Here is an 18,643-nt window from a genome sequence, read left to right on the forward strand (position 1 = left end):
CTTCACTCCACCAAGTCACATTTTGTGACCTCTGTGGTTTCATCTGCTCAGTGATTATAATGGTTATACACACCATAAACCATTTTGCACATAATATAAGACACGTCCTTGAAACGCTTCATGTGGAAATTTGCTGCCATCGCTCATCCTGTAAAAATGTGACTCCATTTCTACGGGGGGGGGGGGGGGGGGGGTGTTTGTCACAGAAGAGGTGGAGGCCGAGCTAGACATCTGTGTTGGAATGGATAATGTACACCCCTTGGTGATCACAAGGTCATAAGATTACTGTGAGTGTGTAGAAGTACTGTTCATGCATTAAACCTCAGTATAACATGTCACTGTGGTGACGCAAATGCATAGAATTATCAGAACTGAATGTACTGGAGGTATTAATGCTGCTAATCAGATGCATACAAAATGCAATAGAAGTATGTGACATCTGCCACATCGCCTGTGTAGCTGGCAGCACAAACCTTGTCATCACTTTATCTGGACTCAGCTGAATTCCCCTCTGGCTCCCAGTGACCCTTTTCTTCCAGACAGAAGTGAGGAGTCACTCCTCATTTTGCATTGCAGCCTGAAAATACATCTCATAAAAAGAGAAGGGTTTTGTCCCTTATACCTCCCATATTTTCAACTTTTATTTGGACTTAGATCATGAAGTGAAAAATGTTTTTAACCCAAGTGTTTATATCTAAGTAAATTGGTGACTCACATGAATGCTGCCTGAATAAGCTTGCATACTCATTACACTGGGTTTACTGCATTCACTTATAATAAAAATTGGAAAAAGGTATACATACATTTGAGCAGAAAAACGTTTTTCGTCGCAGCAGTCCTGAAAAGTTGAGCAGAAAGGTTGAAAAAAGTGCAAGGCTGTTTTATATGCTTTATGCTGTCAGTTTTGGCTTGTCCAGTAGGGGTCAGCATTCAAACCCAGCAGCGTTGACTCTACTGTGAATTTACAAATAGAAGAAGAATGGAGGAGGCGGAGTTGTATGTTTGAAACTGGCGGGCAGAAACAATACCGAGCTTGACGAGGCCCGGGGACATAAAGTAAGCGTTTTATGAAGAGTGTCTAATATTTTTGTCAGCGACAGTGAGCCACTTCTGGTCGGTACGACGACCCTTCATAGTCAGACGGTTACTCTGGAGCGTCCGCGAGGAGGTAGGTGGTTGTCTCACTAATATTTGGTCCCAGTTAATATCGTGTGGACGCCAACTTTTCATTTTAGTCTGCGTCAGCTCGCTGAACTACCATCAAGTTATTGAAAATTGCACTTGAACAATGGCTAAGCTCAAATTCGGTCCCGTTAGTAAAACACCAACTTGCTTTGTCTTCGTTTCAAGAAAGTTTATACCGTTGTAAGAACATGAGCTACTGTACGTAATATTTACCGATAAAATGATGAAAATATCCAGCTAGAAGACTAAGCAGATACTCACTATTCTGATGAAAATTAACATGTCAAGACTCACCAACACATTTGATAGTAATTAATAAGTGCAGCAGCATGTAATACAAAGTGTAAACTGGTCCCATCATTAACTCCAGCTCCTTACTGAACGTAATAAATGACGTAACAAAGTGTTTAAAACAAATGGGGTCAAATAGAAGTTCGATTGATAAAAATGTCATTCAAGTGTTTGGTAAATACCCCAGACATACGAGAAGTGGTCTAATCAGCTGATCGGAACCAGCTTGGAGGCTTCCGCTGAAGGTAGAGGTTGCCATGGTGACACTATCTTCTCAGCTAAGCTTGAATTAGTCAAGCAACTTCTCTTACTCAAATACAGAGAGAAATTATGCAGTATAATGGCCCATCTATAACTTTTATCTAAAAAATAGCTGCTATATCATCCTCATGGTTCCAATGTGCTCTAAAATTGAATGTGGTGTGTGAAAATTGACAGCACAGAAGCAACATCAAATGAGTTTGGTGATGTTTTCCCTCAATTTTTCCATCATTATTTTCCACTTGCTGCAGACCATAGCACTTCATTTAAAAATGATTCTATAATCACATTTTGTTGCCACAGGCTGTAGTTATATCATCGAGGTCGAGAAAAGTCCACAGTTGAATGACAATAAATGAATCCATACTGGCATCAAAGATGGAGTCTGTATTATAATGTATGCCAGCTCACAGGCTATGAGGATGGAATGGAAAAATAATTTCCCAGAGATCAAACCTGTTATTTAATTTCCCCAAAACCAGTTGACTGGACTAAAGTATTTGCTTAGTGCTTTTTCCAGCCACACAAAGAAATGACACCAAAAGCTGAACCTCATTAGCAAGTCCATTAGTGTAGCTAGCTGTCTCATGTTTCCTGACAACTGGTTTAGTAATGTTACATACAGGATTATTCAAATTTTGTATTGCACTTTCCAGTTTTGATCGGTCTTGAATGGAAGATGCATTGTTATAACGTGCAACAAATACACTGAATCTTGTAGCTTCATAAACAGAGATATGGTCCATCTCGGATGCTTGTCAACATCTGTGGCGATTTAGTGCAATATAGGACATTCTTTGATCCGACTGCTAAAAATAAATACTCAGATCATCATTTTAATCAAGCATTCTGCATCAGTCTAATTCTCTGTGACAATGAGACAAAATTGAAAGGAGTTACACCAGAAATGGAGGCAGTTACCAACATTTTAAAGTACTGACCTTGAATAACATGTTATAATTCATGATTTAGCCACTTTATATTCCATGTATAAATGCAATGGAAGTTCATTTTCATACTAATAGAGATCAGTGCTTTTTCTTTTAAAGTCTTTGTCTTGAAATTTTATTTGGCATCCAAGTCCTGCATAGTACAACATTGTACACTTGGCCGTTATATAATAACAGAAATGTCATTGCAACAGCAGAACTACTCGAAGGTTTTAGTATTTTATGTTGGCCATTATTCAGTAAGAAGTCACTGATTGTCTAGAAATTTTATGCAGTTAGTCTTTGAATTACCTGCCATTCTCTAGCAATGCTAGTGTTTGCATTAGATTTCATTACTCATTCCAGAGCTGAAGAGAAATGTTATTATACCCACTTAGTTTGAATGTTTTTCTTACTTACAATAGCATTTACCAAAGTCTCCAAAATAATCTTTCTGTGTGTGGTGGGGGGGTTGTTTTGTTTTGGTTTTTGTTATTTTGTTATCACTAGCTGTAGGTTGGACTTGAATCCTGCACCATGACAAACGAGGATGCAAAGGTGATTCCGGTGCGGGTTGCCTTGCGGTGCCGCCCTTTGGTGCCAAAAGAAATCAATGAGGGATGTCAGTGCTGTCTCACCTTTGTGCCCGGGGAGCCACAGGTCTGTACTTACTTGCAGCCCAGGAAAAAGATCTTTTTTTTTCTCCTTTAAAGGTTCTTGGGTGATCTTTGAACCAATCTTACCTTCAAGCAGCTGAAGGACCGGGAGACCATCATAAATGAACGGAATTCAGTTCAAAAAATTAGATTAATTGCTGAGCCCCAGCTGTGGAGTCTGTCTGGTTTATATTAGTAGCAATTGCTAAAAGAGTTGTTTATTTTCAGGTGATCGTTGGCACAGAGAAGGCGTTTACCTACGATTACGTATTTGATCCCACTGCTGAGCAAGAAGAAGTCTTCACCACAACTATATCGCCCCTGTTGAGTGGGCTTTTCAAAGGTAGCTGTGTCTTTTTAAGGGATTATTTCTTGAAGCCTCCATGTGATAAAGCCGCCGCTTTAGGGACTTTACTCACCACTGGCAGCACAAATATGAGGATTAACAATAAACACAATTTAATTAAAATGATCTAAGATGCTGAGTGACTAAAGACGTGCCTTTCTTAGGTTATCATGCCACGGTTCTTGCTTATGGACAGACGGGGTCTGGAAAGACCTTCTCCATGGGAGGAACATACACATCTGCTCAGAAGAACGATCCTTCAGTTGGAGTTATTCCTCGTGTCATCAGAAGAATCTTTGAGGAAAAGGAAAAGAAAAAAGACTGTGAATTTGGCCTGGCAGTTTCTTATCTGGAGGTTGTTTGATTTTTGACATTGACTATGAATTTGATGTAGTTAAGAAATACATAGTCGTCAAGATTAAACCAAGTTAGTTAAGCCTTTTCACTTGATTGTAGATCTACAATGAAGATGTGTTGGATTTGCTGTGTACTTCTCGAGATAAACCTGCTATCAGCATTAGGGAAGATCCCAAAGAGGGCATTAAGGTGAGTGACTGTCGTGCTTGGAAGAATACCAACATATTTTCATACATAGCTAGAGGAACATGACAAAAACTGTAACCATGAATAACCATTATCACTGTGATCAACAGCAGATGATAGATACCATGTTAGCTTTTATTTTTACTGTCCCATTACACAGATTGTGGGGTTAACTGAGAGGCAGGTGTTCTCAGCCCATGAGATGGTGGGCTGCTTAGAGCTCGGCAACTCGGCTCGTACTGTTGGCTCCACTGCAATGAATGCTGCTTCCTCCCGTTCACACGCCATCTTCACCATCACACTGGAGCAGCGCAGAGGCAGCGACAAGTGAGTTTCATGGTGTTTTCCCCCAGAATCATTTCATCTTGCTTCATACATAACACTTCATTTTAAATTAATCACATTTGAATGCTGCCGGCCATAGTTATGCTATCAGATTTTGATTTAGAGGAGCAACTTTTGGAAGAAGCAGTCTGTCCTTCATTGAAAAGTGAACTTCAGATTAAGGGTTGGAGGCTTACGGAGGTGAGCGACTATAAATACGTATGATCTGGAAACAAAGATGGGATTTTTGTTGCATAAGAAGACCAGCAACCATCTGGATAAAATGAGAAGTATTTTCCATAAATTAAGAATATTAAATTTTCAACAAAACTGTCCAGACACTGTGTTGGTGTTTTTTTCCAAGTTCAACATTTGTTTCCTTTTTATTGTTTCAGAGTGGACTCCATTGTTTCCAAATTACACCTTGTGGATCTGGCTGGTTCAGAGAGGCAAAAGAAAACCAAAGCAGAGGGGGATCGTTTAAAGGAAGGTAATCAGAATCGTCCAGTATGTTTTCAAATATTCAACCTCTAATTTAACTGTCACCTTATGATAAATACTACAGTATAAAGTTTGTGTTTTATACACTTCGTGGTGTCCTCAAAAAGAGCGATTCTGTTCCCGGTGTTTTTCATCTTCAGGCATCAGCATCAATCGAGGCCTTTTGTCTTTGGGTAATGTGATCAGTGCCCTGGGGGATGAAAGCAAGAAAAATGCCTTTGTTCCATACAGAGACTCCAAGCTCACCCGCCTGCTGCAGGGTAGGCTTTGATTAAGATGTTGAGAAGTTACATAGTGGTCATGAGGTCAGTCCCAGACACCAGCCTAACTTTGAGGACCTTTAAAGCTACAAGTAAAGCCTATTTGTAAAAGGAAACACTGAATCCTGCTTCTGTTAGCTGAGTTGGATTGAAGGGCTTGTTTTTCATTCCTGCATCTATTCAGTTAAACACAAATTAAGGTTGTTTTGCTTTTGTATTGATTACATAATCTTTTGGTGATGTATACTGTTGTATGCTTAACTGTGTATAGCTTGAATTTTTTTTCTCTGAAGTGGGCCTATTTTTTTTAGCTTTTGAAGATTTTCTCAGTGCTGCTGCTTTTCTGAACTTGTGTGTGTGTTTCATCAGATTCGTTGGGAGGCAACAGCCACACATTAATGATCGCCTGCGTCAGTCCTGCAGACTCAAACATGGAAGAGACCATCAACACACTGCGATACGCCGACAGAGCTCGCAAGATTAAAAACAAACCTATAGTCAATGTTGACCCCAGAGCTGCAGAAATGAGCCGTTTGAAACAACAGGTGCATAAATATAGATAGGAATCCTGTGTAGTGTTGTTCCACGTACCGTTGCCTTGCAGAGCTGCAACATAAGTTTACTAGTTCCACCCATCCATTCTCTATACCACTCATCCGTTAAGGGTCGCTAGAGCCTATCCCAGCTGACTTCAGGCAAGAGGCAGGGTTCACCCTGGGCGGGTCGCCAGTCCATCGCAGGGCCAACACATATAGACAGACAACCATGCACACTCACAGCCACACCTACAGTCAATTTAGAGTATCCAATTAACCTAACTGACACGTCTTCGGACTGTGGGGGGAAGCCGGAGTACCCGGAGAGAACCCACGCAGGCACAGGGAGAATATGCAGACTCCACACAGAAAGATCCAGGGGTCGAACCCAGAACCTTCTTGCTGTAAGGCAACAGTACTAACCACTGCACCACTGTGCTGCCAGATTAACAAGTTGGAAATCTTTATTTCTATTGATTACTGATTAGGAAATAAATCAAAGACTTATAAGGCTTCTTTTGATATAAAATCCGGAAAATGTCTTTATTTAAGCACATTTTGTCCACAGGTTCAGGAGCTGCAGGTGATGCTTCTTCATGCTAGAGGAGGAGTGGCACCTATGCTGTCAGGGTAAGACCCAAAATCCCCTGGTACCCTGTTGTCCTGCCAGTTGTTTGGATAACTATTACTCCCTCAGTGTATGTAACAAAAGGTCATAGTTGGCACTCGGTCCTCGTGTTTCAGGCCAGAGTCATCAGAGAATGTGAATAAGCTTTTGGAAAGGAACCGCACTCTGCAGGATGAGAACAATAAGTTGAGCAGGGAGCTGAGTGAGGCAGCTGGACAGACAGCCCTCATGTTTGAGAAGATCATAATGGTGAGCCAAACCGTTGACCAATTCTCCCCACAAGTCTGTTGAAAGTTGATGGGAAACTGTTGCGACTGATGAAGATGGTGGAAAATAATTATCTATGCATGTTTTTTTTACGACAGACTGAACAAGCAAATGAGAAACTACAAAGCAAACTGGAACAACTGCGGCACCATGCAGCGTAAGTTTATAAAGGCGTGAAGCCAGGAGGCACACAGAGGCCTAAAGCTATTCTTGTTTAAGCCTTTGTTTAGTTTTTAATTACCAAAGCCAGTTTGGTTCATCATTTCAGCTACTTGTTATTGTTTACCTAAGAGCTTATTATTTACTTAATTTATACTAAAGTTAGATTTCTGCAAGTCTGACAAAAGGTCGTAAAATATGACAACAGCTGAATTGAACAAGATATTTCCTTACTTTTGATTCCTTGGTGCTACTATTTAGCTTCGCTGGTATTTATTTCAGGTGCACAGTGAATCTAGAGAAAGTTTTGGAGACACTGGAGGACCAGGAGATGAAGGAGAACGTCGAGGTGATGAGGAATCTGCAAGAAATCATCTTGGAGCTCAAGGTACCACAGGCAACCTGAATATTAATGTACCAAAAGATGATGCTTTGGTCGTTCGTAATTAGTCATTCACCCACTGAAGACATCTTTATTATTTAGTTGTCCTGTATTTTTTATATGGAAATTGCCTACTACTACTAATAATAATGATAATAATGATAATGAAAGAGCTTGTTGGCCCAATTTCACTGTAATTGCATGTCATTTAAAAGTCTGTTTGAATTTTTGGAGCGGGCCATGTGTGGGCTCTGATTCAACACTTGAATTGAACTGTCTGAAGTACATGCATTTCATGGGTTGGTCCTTTCCTTTCTTTGTCTAAGAATGAGAGTGCAGGCATTGCAGCCTCCATTGACGCCATGACTGCAGGAGAGGATGGAGCAGAGGTGTCCGGGAACGGCAGTAAGAATGGAGCAGATGAGTCCCCATCAGTATGTATCTTTTTCTTAAAGATCCCAAGTTGAGCACTTCCATACTAAAGTAGTACAAATATCATTATAGCATTCCTGTAATGATGTAGCCACAAGAGGAGTGTTGATGACTGAAAAATCATATAAACCATCAAATTGTTCTTGGCTTGTAAAGCAGGGGAGGACTTTGGGGGAGCAGCAGGGGTAAACACTGACATTTTTTTACATCTCCAAGTATAAAATGAACACATGATACAATAGACACACATTTTCATCATATGGAGCCTTTAGAATTAAAAAGATGACAGCTGAATAAAAACACTAAAACAGTGTATACACCTCTGTTCTAATGTGCAGTGTTTTTAAATGATCAGATATCTCTTTAAATGAAGTGTCATTAAGAACTCTTCTGCATTCAACAGGATATCACTTGTAAAGACTCAACGGAGACCTTTACAACCCATCATGCATTGCGGCAGGCTCAGCTCTCCAAGGAACTTTTTGAGCTCAACAAAGTGTTGACTTTAAAAGAAGCTTTTGTGAGGAAAATGTGCCAGAATGACAGCCAGTTGGAGCCGATGCAGTCAGAACACCAGGCAAGGGGATCTGGTTTCCATCTTTGACTGTCGTGTTTTCAAACCCTGTAAAATCCAGATTTGTATTACTTAGATACTTGTGCCTGACTGATGATGTCTTATGTGAAAGACCCAAACATCTGAGCCCAGGTTACACCACTGATGTGTTCAGGCACATCAGATATGCTGAAGGAAGGAGAATTTAATATTATATGCATGAGTTGGAAATTATAGGAGGTTGTATCATTGTTTGCTTTGAGTTTGAAATCATCAGTTTGTTGTTTATGGCCTTTTTTAAGCGACATGTTGAATTTGCAGTGTTAAAAAAGGGTTAGGTTTTAGTTAAGCTCCTGTAGTACCATTAGTGAACTCGGTAGTCTCTCTATGAGACTTTAAAATGAATTGTGATTATATCAATGAGCCATGGTAACTTTATTGTCTTTGTACAGTTGAACGCTAAATGGTGGATCTCGTGTATTTTTGCCTCACAGAAAAATGTGCAGACTCTTCAGTCTGCAGTTGACTCTCTGCAGAAAGAGAAAGAGGAACTTGTTTTGGCTCTTCAGTCTGCAAAGAAAGACACCAATCAGGCTAAGTATGAGCATGTTTTGGCTGCAGTGCCTTTGGGAATACAAGTTATGAAGTAAATTTGTTTGGCTATGAATCTGGAAAGTAATCTCCTAAGCTCCCACTCTTTGCTGTCTTATGTATTTGACATGCACATCTTTTTTTAGGCTGAGTGAGCAGCGGAGGAAGAGGCTGCAGGAGCTTGAAGGCCAGCTCACTGACATGAAGAAGAAGCTTCTGGAGCAGTCCAAGCTGCTGAAAGTCAAAGAATCTTCAGTCCAAAAAGTTAGCAAACTCATGCAGGAGATACAGGTAACTGATGATTTTCTGGACTTATTGAGGTCTGCAGATAGTGATGGGTCTCACAGATTTTTTTTTTAAAGACTCCTGATTATACGTGATACTTAATCCAAAAAAGTGTAATTTGTCTTTGAAGTACACACAAAATGGGTGTCTTGAGCTCACAATTGGCTTTTTTTCCTCTGTATCACTTCCTTGTGACTGCAGAATGCAGAAAGTGCCAGCCAAATACAAAATACTCTTGTAGGTTAAAGAACTGCTTTAGAGTTTAGAATATTCTTCAGAAATATAAGACCAAATTTCATGACATTGCATCACCGTGTGCTCTGAGTGGGTGTAGAGCAAAGTACTGTGAAACTTTGCTAGCTACATGTGTAAGTCCCAGATGCCCAAACCAAGCCCAGTACTGCTATGTCCTGGCAGGCTATGAAGACCCAGCGTACACAGCTGATGAAGCAGATGAGGGAGGACTCTGAGAAATTCAGAACCTGGAAGAGCAAGAAGGACAGAGAGGTACTGCAACTCAAAGAGAAGGTATGTGGAGTTTCTTGAATAACTGTCAGGACATTTGGGTCGCTCTTTTAAAAGGTTTTTGTGTTTCTCTAAACCTCTAAAGTTGTCAATCTCTATTTTACAGGATCGTAAACGGCAGTATGAGTTGCTGAAACTCGAGAGGGATTTCCAGAAACAGGCCAATGTACTGCGTCGAAAAACAGAGGAGGTGAAATTTCAGGCTACGTTTCTGCAATTTACTTTTGAGTACTGACAAGAAGATGTGCTAAATGTATGAAATTAAAAGTATCCACCAGTTGTTGCATTTGAATGTGATACAGTAATTTCTAACGACTTGGACATAAACCCGAGTCACTCCTCCAGCCTCAAACTCTGGTGAAGTTAACTTCCTTGATATAAGCGCCACTGGAATTGGCTCTCATTAGCTTATTTGTTATTTTACCTATACAGGCTGCAGCTGCAAACAAGCGGTTGAAAGATGCTCTGCAGAAGAGAAGTGAGGTGGCAGAGAAACGTAAAGATTCCCAGAACAGGGGGATGGAGGGAGCTGCTGCAAGAGTTAAGGTAGGAAAAGCTGATTTTAGGGCTTCTCTGTACTCACCACGGCTCACATTTTCTCTTTTAGACTTCATTATTCAAGAGTCTGATTAGAATATAATTGTCAGCTTTCCTGTAAAACATGGCAGTATAATCATCATCTAAACTGAAAACATATTGAATGCATATTTTTAATGAATCCAGAATAGATTGTTGACAGTGTCACTGCCTCAACTCTGTGACTCTGTGTTTACAATCAGACCTGGCTTCTCAATGAAGTGGAGGTGATGGTGAGCACAGAGGAGGCCCGGCGCCACCTCAACGACCTGCTGGAGGACAGGAAGGTCTTGGCTCAGGAGATAAACCACCTCAAACAGCAGTTGGATGCAGGGGAGCGACCTGCTGCCAAAATCAGGGTGAGCTGAGAGTTCTCTACCATAATACAACGATGCACGAGTAGAACCAAATGAACCATGACTTGGACATCCAGGACTCCAACTCCAGAGACTTCATTGTTTGTGTGGTGTCCCTCCATGCAGCGTCGAACGTTGATCATCTCTGAGCTGGAGACCCAGGGGGCGCTAGAGGCCCCTTTGATCAAACAGGTGGAGAATTTGGAGACAGAAATGGGCCTCAGGTGAGTAGGATTATCTGTTGTCTGAACAGATGGAATCTTTGACTATAAATCACCTGCTCTGAGTCATCCTCCCATCTGTTATCAAGATATTGTGGTGCTCATCTATGCAGCATTTATTGAGTACACTGCAATATTCTTATTACAAACCCATCTGTGTCACCTCTGCCTGAGGAAGCTGGACACCACATGTGGACCTTTTTAACAGATAAATGGTTTTTATATTACATGTATCAGTGTCAATAATATCTTTATTTTGTTGCAAATGTTGGACATCAAGGAGAGACTGATTATTTTTTATTTTAACAGGAATGCCCAGATAGCCGACCTTCAGCAGAAAGTTCTTGCTGCAGACAGTGAGGGGCGCCTGAAACAGCGCATAGACAGCCTCACAAGCATCATTGATGCCAAGTGTGCAGTCAAGGTCCTGATGTCTGAGGTGAGCAAAAAAATGCCAATGTATAGTTTTATATGCACATCTCTGTTGAATCACTTCGTGTGTGTTCTGTATTTAAATAAACAAAACCCAAAAAGCAAAACCAAAATGTGCTTTGCTTCCCCAGCTGGTGTCTGCTAAGACGGCCAGCGCCAAGCTGGAGAGTGAACTCTTGCAGGAAAAGGGAAATGGACAAGATTTGAGGAAAATGCTGGCTGACGAGAGAAATGTAATGTCCACCATGGACATGGAGCACCAGCAGCAGCTGGTGGAACTGGAGCAGAGGCATCAAGAGAAGGTTCTCCTGTCTGTTTAGTCTTCATATACCAGTTTATAACTTCAGAGATGTGTTCATAGAGTGGTTCACATTTATTTAACTTGTCCTCTCTATAGGTTCTCTACCTCCTCAACCAGCTACAGAACAAACCCATCTGTGGAGAATCAGATGAAACAAAGAAAGATGAGGAGAGTTCGAAAGAAAGGGAGCTTCTCCAACACCTCAGAGTTCAAGTTCGTCTTTGCCCTCTGAATACAACTTTTCTGTTTAAGGAGGAAGTTTGCTGAATTATCTCCAAATGATGATGTATCTTTTAGGAAGAGGAGCTTGAAAAATTGCGTGACCTAAGTGAGCAGAACCAGAAACTGGTGGAGCAGAATGAGCAATACAGACAGGTGACTGCATGATTTATTCAGTTTATTGTCTCCACGATGCTGTCTTTTTATTTTTAAGTGCAATTTTCCCCCTAATCTGAGCCTCACTGTACCCAGGCCACCTAGAGGAACAATAGCACGGGGGCATTCTCTTCAGTTGTAAAACATTAGCAAACGGAATGCTGTGAGTAATGTCTTAATCAGTCTGCATTTGAAGATGAACAGACTCTCACTCAAGGGCTGCTGACCTCTTCAAAGGAGCCAAATCAACAACATTAAACATCCATTCTCAGCAGTTTTCAGCTGACAAGGGGTGGTCTTCCATCAGGCCATCCTATAGGGCAGGCACCAGCCGAGGCTGGAACACCAATTATATGAACGATACTGATATTTATGGCGCAGACAGAAGTTTTCCAAGAGAGTAATTTAAGTGTCCAACAGAGTCAAGTACTGCATGTATCTACGTTGTGAGTTGCATGATCGTCTCCTGTTTTCCCTCCACAGAAACTTTCTCTGCTCCATTTGGCAAGCGGAAAGAAAACATTTTTGCCTTCAACCGCCAATGAAAAGAGCCCTGATGATTCTTTTGAGTATGTTCCTCTGAAGGTATGATGTCATCAAAGATATTCTATGGTCAAAGCTTCATTTTTATCCACGGCTGCCTCAGTTTTCTCATAAATTGACGGGTTATTTCTCTGCAATTATTGAGAATATTTTGTATTTGAAAGCATTGCACCCAAGATGAATAATTCTGTGAATATTTATTCAGTGCAGGACAAGTCTACAAGTTTTATTTCAACTGACTTCATCACCAAGGACGTTTGGTGTCTAATTGACATTTTTAAGTACAGCTGGACCTCATACCATTGAGGATGTCCATGTAATTAGAAGGAACAATCCCTCTGAGATGAGGTGTTGATGTACTGTAAAATTCTGAGTTTGAAAATGGCTTTCTCTGATTTCACACAAAAAATGCATCGGGCATATTGTTTTAAAATTCAAGTGTTCCGATGTTCTCTGCTTGTGTTCCAAACCATCAAAAGCCAAAAGTGAAGCGCTTTACCACCGCTAAAGCTCCACTGAACATGGCAATCAACATCGAAGAGCTGATGTCTCCCAGTGAGGATGAAGACGAAGAATCAGACGAGTGGCGTCCTGAAAAACCTGAGAAGGGACGAAGAAACTCCAAGAAACCCAAAGCAACTGGGGTAAAACTTTGATCGAGGGAACCAAACAGTCATTCTCCTGTCATTAAGAGTGTTTTTGTGGGCGTGTGTGTGTGTGGGCGTGCTGCTTTGCACAGTGTTGAGCTGTCAATGTGTTTTTTGATGAATCGCATTAATTGGGGGGATTGTGATTAATGATGATCTTGTTTTCTTCAGTGTGCATGCAAAGGTCGCTGCAGCAACAAGCACTGCAGGTGCCGCAAGGGAAAGATGACGTGTGGAGAAAACTGCCAGTGTGATCATGACAAATGTCGAAATCTGGACAACCAGGTGCTTGCTGAGGTGTGTTACCTGTCATGTGCTCTTCCTCATGAGGTGTTGGGGGGGTTTACCCAGAGAGAGTCACCATGGAGCTGAACCTCTTAATAGCTGATGTATGACATTCAAACAGAAGGTAATAGGAGCATCAGACCCCCCCCCCCCCCCCAAAAAAACGGTCACTTGCTCCTTTTGTCGGTCGTGACTGAGCAACACACACTCAGATGCCTCCTATGTGGTATTCAATTAAAGCTGAGAGTAGTGACCAACAAGGTTCAGCTCTGACAGTAATGTTAGATTTATATTGTTGAATCGTTTACAGAATAAGCATCATGAGAAAAAGGTTCTGTTGGATAAAAACATACAAGTCAGAGCAGTGACTAGAATCTAATTGTTTGACTCCTTTCAGGATGTGAGTCAGTCCGACAGTGCTTCCAGAGACTCTGTGTCTCTTCAGGACCTGCCATCTGCCAGCCCAGACAACAGCACATTCTTCAAGCCGCCATCTTGTACACCCACTAAGAAGGTAGTAAGCATCCTGTCAACACCAATCATTCATCTGGCAAATCCAGAATGATTTGAAAGACCCTGGACAGCAGAAAGAAACCTTTGATCAATAAGTGTTATCATTTTTTGTTTAATTTTGTTACCCCAAAATCTGATCCGAACCACAGCTGGTAGATTGGAATCCGATTCTTACAGATGTGTTTGACTAGAAGCTTGAATTGGATCTCAGGGCTTTTGCATCACTCACAATCTGTTTCTCCACAGATGTTGTTGCTGATATGTCGGGTTTGACGGAAACACACTAATAATGTCCGTATGTTACGATGATGATATATTGTTTCGTGGTGTGCATCTTGTCTTGTTTTAAAGGTGTAGCGCGTCCTCCTTTTCGGCCATCCGAAAAAAGTTTCAGCTCACGTTGAGAGGGAGGAAGGAGACACGACTTTAACGCATTAAAATGTTTTTCCTGTAACCACTTGCCAACGCATGTCACGTCCAACGTATGTCCCAATTGTGGCCCCCATTAGTGTTATTGTAAGCGGGACATGTTTATGCCGCTCAAATGTTCTGGAGATGAAACATGGTAGATCCATGTCATGGAGCCTCTAATGTGATTGTGTTGATTTCTTTATATTTTAATACAGTGCAGCCCCCTTGTAGCAGGCAACAGCGTAGCAGCAAATCTGCGTGTTCTCCAAGCCATCCATTTCTAATCCGTGTTAAACCAAATACTGGGGTAAAGTCTGGGGAAGGTTCAGCGGCTTCAGAAGTGGTTTACTGCCTCAACACTGGCAACGTCAGGACTCTGCAAATCGGATCTCATTATCTGCTAATGATAGCGTGGGCAGAACCAGTTCAGAAACCAATCAGACTGGCCTGCACGCTGACGTTTGTTTGTTTGTTTTTATAATTAGTTCACCACTGTGTAAGTTCAGTCTGTTTGATTTGATTTGAGTCTTCCTGTTCAATCAGTCAAGTACTTGAAGTCTGGAACATCTCAGACCAGGAGGCTGAGAGTGAAATTCATTACTCTTACATCTCCCATCAGTCCGTCTGCTGCTCTGCAGGAAACACTGTGGTATCTCACCTCCATGCTTGTTGCCACAGGCACTTTCAAGCACGTAGACCTTACGTTAGTGTACCATCGTTCTGTGTTTAGGTGCTAAAAGAAATTGGAGACATGGGACATGCCACTGCAGACCTGAAGTTGGTCAGGAAACCCATCTTGGCTGAGGAAGAGGAGGAGGATCTTGACCAGGAGGACACGACGACGGTCAGTTTCCTCAAGAAGAAGAAGAGAATCCTGACGAGTTTTCAGAACAGTTTTTTCTCTGGGTGCACTCCGATCAGAGAAGAATCTTAACCAGGGTAGACTGCGGTAGAGTTTGTTGTTTTAAAACTTAGGTGTTAAATGTTTCGTCTTTGTGTTTTATGTGTTTTTATATGTGACTTAACTGCAACTTGAAAGTAGCTGTTGATACTCAAACACTCTAGAGATACACAAGGACTGTGAATATTGAGGTTTTACTAGAATGCACTATGATATGATCAAGAAACCTTTACCTTTTCTTCACATCCTCCTTTTCTCCATCTACATGGAGACTTAACGTTCCTCAGCGGGCCCCTAAGGTCCCTTCTTGGTCTCCAGCCCAGTTCTCCTCTGCTCACCAGCCTAGCAATATCTCAGGGAGCAGCCTTGAGGTTTTTCGTCAGAGATGAATTTAGTCTTACAGTCAAATTTGGTTTTAAAGAACATCTAACACTTTCTTTCATTCATCTGAACATGTTTAGAATGTTTAGCCATCATAAGTTGATGTAAACTAATTTATTTCATTCTTTTTATTCATTGACTGACTTTCATTGCAGTTTCTTCCAAGAAATGTATCTTTAGTTGAAAGGGTTTTTTGAAATATTAAATTTAAAAATAAACCTTTAACAGAAATGCTGTTGTTTTTGATGCTCATTTATATGGGCACTTTTCTTATGCCCCCTCCAGTCAAACAATATTGTACACTCAAGTATCTCAAATGCTCAGACTAACAGTAAAATTGCTCCGTCACTGTGTTTTGGTGTTTAGAATATAATGCAGTTCTCAGTCTCTTGGGCTCTACATTCTCCTGTAAAGGCCACAGCTGAAAAACCTCAGTTCGTGATGTCAAGAACTGTCATTTGTTTAAAGTTCAATTCAAAAATGCTCTGAATTGTGTCTGGGATCCTGTTCTGAAGGTTTACGGTCAAATAGGCCAGTAACCCTGAACATCACATGGTAGGGACCCTTTATATGTTCCACGTTGTTGACGAGAGGATGAGTTAATGGTGCAACAATTATACCACCAAGTTCAATCTATATAGATACTGACTAGTTGGGTCATTTCACAGCTGATTGGGTTTTGCCATCTTATTCTCCCTCATGCAGCATCTCCTTCAGTTTGCTGAGGCTGGAATATTTCTGATTCAGCAGCTGCTAAGTGCTTCAATGTGTTCATCAGGTTTTTTGGGGGGCTTTTTTCCGGATTTTTGTTCACTCCTTTATGTTACTATGATTCCCTTGTTCGTGCTGTGTAGCCGAATAGCATCGCTCCTTATTTGTACAACGGCTAAAATAAGTTTTGAACACATCACCGTTTTTCTCAGTGAATATATTTCTCAAGGTGCCACTGATGTGAAATTTTCACCAGATGTCAGTAACAACCCACGCAACCCACACATGCAAAGAAATCCAACCTTAGATGTCTAATAAATTAAGTACTTTGTTTTTTTTTAAAAAAATTGAATGACAGACAAGAAGTATTGAACACATGAAGAAATGGAGGCACAAAAAGGCAAGGAAAGCCAAGACACCGGCTGAAATCTGTCAGTAATTAGGAAGCAATCCTGCTCCTTGTCGGTGCAAATTAATGTCAGCTGGTTTAATACCAATTGAAGGCCTGTAAAAAGGTGTCTCATTGCCAAGGTGTCCCACAAGACAAATCTCATGATGGGTAAAAGCAAAGAGCTCCCACAAGACCTTCGCAACCTTACTGTTGCAAAACCTACTGATGGCATTGGTTACGTAGGATTTCTAAACTTCGGAGTGTTCCAGTGAGCACTGTTGGGGCCGTAATCCAGAAGTGGAAACATCATTTCACCATAAACCGGCCACGACCAGGTGCTCCTCACAAGATTTCTGACAAGGGAGTTAAAGGAATTATCAAAAGAATTGCCTAAGAGCCAAGGACCACTTGTGGAGAGCTTCAGAAAGACCTGGAATTAGCGGGTACAATTGTTTCAAAGAAAATAAGAAGTAACGTTGTCAGCAGCCATGGCCTGTACGCACGCTCACCACACAAGACTCCATTACTGAAGAAAAAAACATGTTGAAGCTTGTTTAGTTTGCTGCACAACATTTAGACAAGCCAGTGAAATCCTGGGAGGATACAGTCTGGTCAGATGAGACCAAAAATGAACTCTTTGGATACCAAAATTGAACTCTTTGGATGCCACGATACACACCATGTTTGGAGGTCCAATGGCACTGCACATCACCCCAAAAACACTGTACCAACAGTGACGTCTGGAGGTGGGACCATCAGGGTGCGGGGCTGTTTTTCAGTATAAGGCACTGGCAAACTTTTAATTAATTGAAGGAAGGATGAATGGAAAAATGTACCGAGACATTCTTGATACAAATGCTGCCACCTACCTGGATGATGAAGATGAAACGAGGGTGGACATTTCTGAAAGAAAATGATCCCAAACACACATCCAAGGAAACTCTCACACAGAGAAAGAAGATAAAGCTGATACAAAGGCCCAGCAAATCACCTGACTTGAATCGACTAGAAAATCTATTAAAAGAACTAAAGATCAGAATTCTGGCCCTGCGATGGACTGGCGACCTGTCCAGGGTGAACCCCACCTCTCGCCCGTAGCCACTGGGATAGGCTCCAGCCCCCTCGCAACCCTTATTGGGAATAAGCGGAAGAAAATGGATGGAAATGGGAGATCAGAATTCATAGAAGAGGCCTGCAGAACCTTCAAGATTTGAAGACTGTTTCTGTGGAAGAATGGAACAAAATCCCACCTGAGCCATGCATGCAGCGAGTTTCTCCATACAGGAGGCGTCTTGAAGCTCTCATTACCAATAAAGGCTTTTGTACAAAGTATTAAATGTAAGCGTGTTCAATACTTTCCCCCTGTCATTCTATTTTATTGCACATGATTTAATTTATTGTCAACCGAGGTTTGATTTCTTTGCATGTGTGGGTTGCTACTGACATCTGGTGAAAATTTCATGTCGACAGCAACATTTTGAACAAATTTACAGAGAAATAATACTTATTTTACCTGCGGTACATGATCTCAAATATCCAGAGCTTGCCTTTAAAGAATATAAATTTAATATCTTATTTTTTTGATGAACTACTGCTGATTTTACCTAGAGCGAATGATACAAGAACAGAACCATCTACATGGGAGCTCAGTTCTTGCCGCTGCAGTGTGACTTTAACCCCGAGGTAATGAAAGACTTTACATTTCTGTTTGATAACGAAGTAATGAAAGAAAAACATCTTCATTGTTTTATTTTTTCAATAACAGACTAAATGTGATGTAATAATTCCATTTGGAAATGTGCATTCATTTATAAATGTATTAATATCAATTAATAAGCTATATACAATTGAAAAGTTTGCGTGTCCCTTGAAAATATAACAATTTAAATACTAATATCAATATCAAACAGATGTCAGTAAAAAAATGTAGGTTTTTAAGAAGTTT

The 18,643-nt window shown here is 41.0% G+C and overlaps 1 protein-coding gene across 2 annotated transcripts; it reads left to right on the forward strand.

Moving 5' to 3' along the window:
- Positions 1 to 975: 975 nt before the first annotated feature.
- kif4 (kinesin family member 4) lies at positions 976 to 15,827 on the forward strand. Of its 2 annotated transcripts, none has more exons than XM_086225980.1 (31): positions 976 to 1,168; positions 3,177 to 3,326; positions 3,551 to 3,665; positions 3,833 to 4,023; positions 4,125 to 4,214; positions 4,372 to 4,538; positions 4,931 to 5,025; positions 5,177 to 5,296; positions 5,666 to 5,841; positions 6,401 to 6,462; positions 6,577 to 6,709; positions 6,826 to 6,884; positions 7,169 to 7,274; positions 7,595 to 7,702; positions 8,104 to 8,277; positions 8,748 to 8,851; positions 8,991 to 9,135; positions 9,547 to 9,657; positions 9,761 to 9,844; positions 10,087 to 10,200; positions 10,434 to 10,589; positions 10,713 to 10,810; positions 11,117 to 11,246; positions 11,371 to 11,541; positions 11,637 to 11,753; positions 11,838 to 11,915; positions 12,399 to 12,500; positions 12,938 to 13,102; positions 13,277 to 13,402; positions 13,788 to 13,904; positions 15,045 to 15,827. In XM_086225980.1, the coding sequence occupies exons 2-31, from the start codon at positions 3,204 to 3,206 to the stop codon at positions 15,246 to 15,248; spliced, it is 3,741 nt and encodes a 1,246-aa protein (XP_086082106.1). In that variant the 5' UTR covers positions 976 to 1,168; positions 3,177 to 3,203; the 3' UTR covers positions 15,249 to 15,827. The 2 variants fall into 2 exon arrangements, with proteins under 2 accessions (XP_086082106.1, XP_086082107.1); XM_086225981.1 differs by having other exon boundaries at positions 980 to 1,056.
- Positions 15,828 to 18,643: the final 2,816 nt, after the last annotated feature.

This window comes from Aulostomus chinensis, chromosome 15 (genome assembly GCF_037954235.1).
Source record: "Aulostomus chinensis isolate RoL2024-O1b breed Wild chromosome 15, RoL_Achi_v1.0, whole genome shotgun sequence".
NCBI lineage: Eukaryota > Metazoa > Chordata > Actinopteri > Syngnathiformes > Aulostomidae > Aulostomus > Aulostomus chinensis.

Bases quoted from the DNA above. Each gene is read 5' to 3' on its own strand.
- kif4 (XM_086225980.1), top strand. From the start codon at position 3,204: ATGACAAACGAGGATGCAAAGGTGATTCCGGTGCGGGTTGCCTTGCGG. The intron at 3,666-3,832 runs GTAGCTGTGTCT...TGCCTTTCTTAG, and splicing joins GTTGAGTGGGCTTTTCAAAG to GTTATCATGCCACGGTTCTT. The intron at 5,297-5,665 runs GTAGGCTTTGAT...GTGTTTCATCAG, and splicing joins GCTCACCCGCCTGCTGCAGG to ATTCGTTGGGAGGCAACAGC.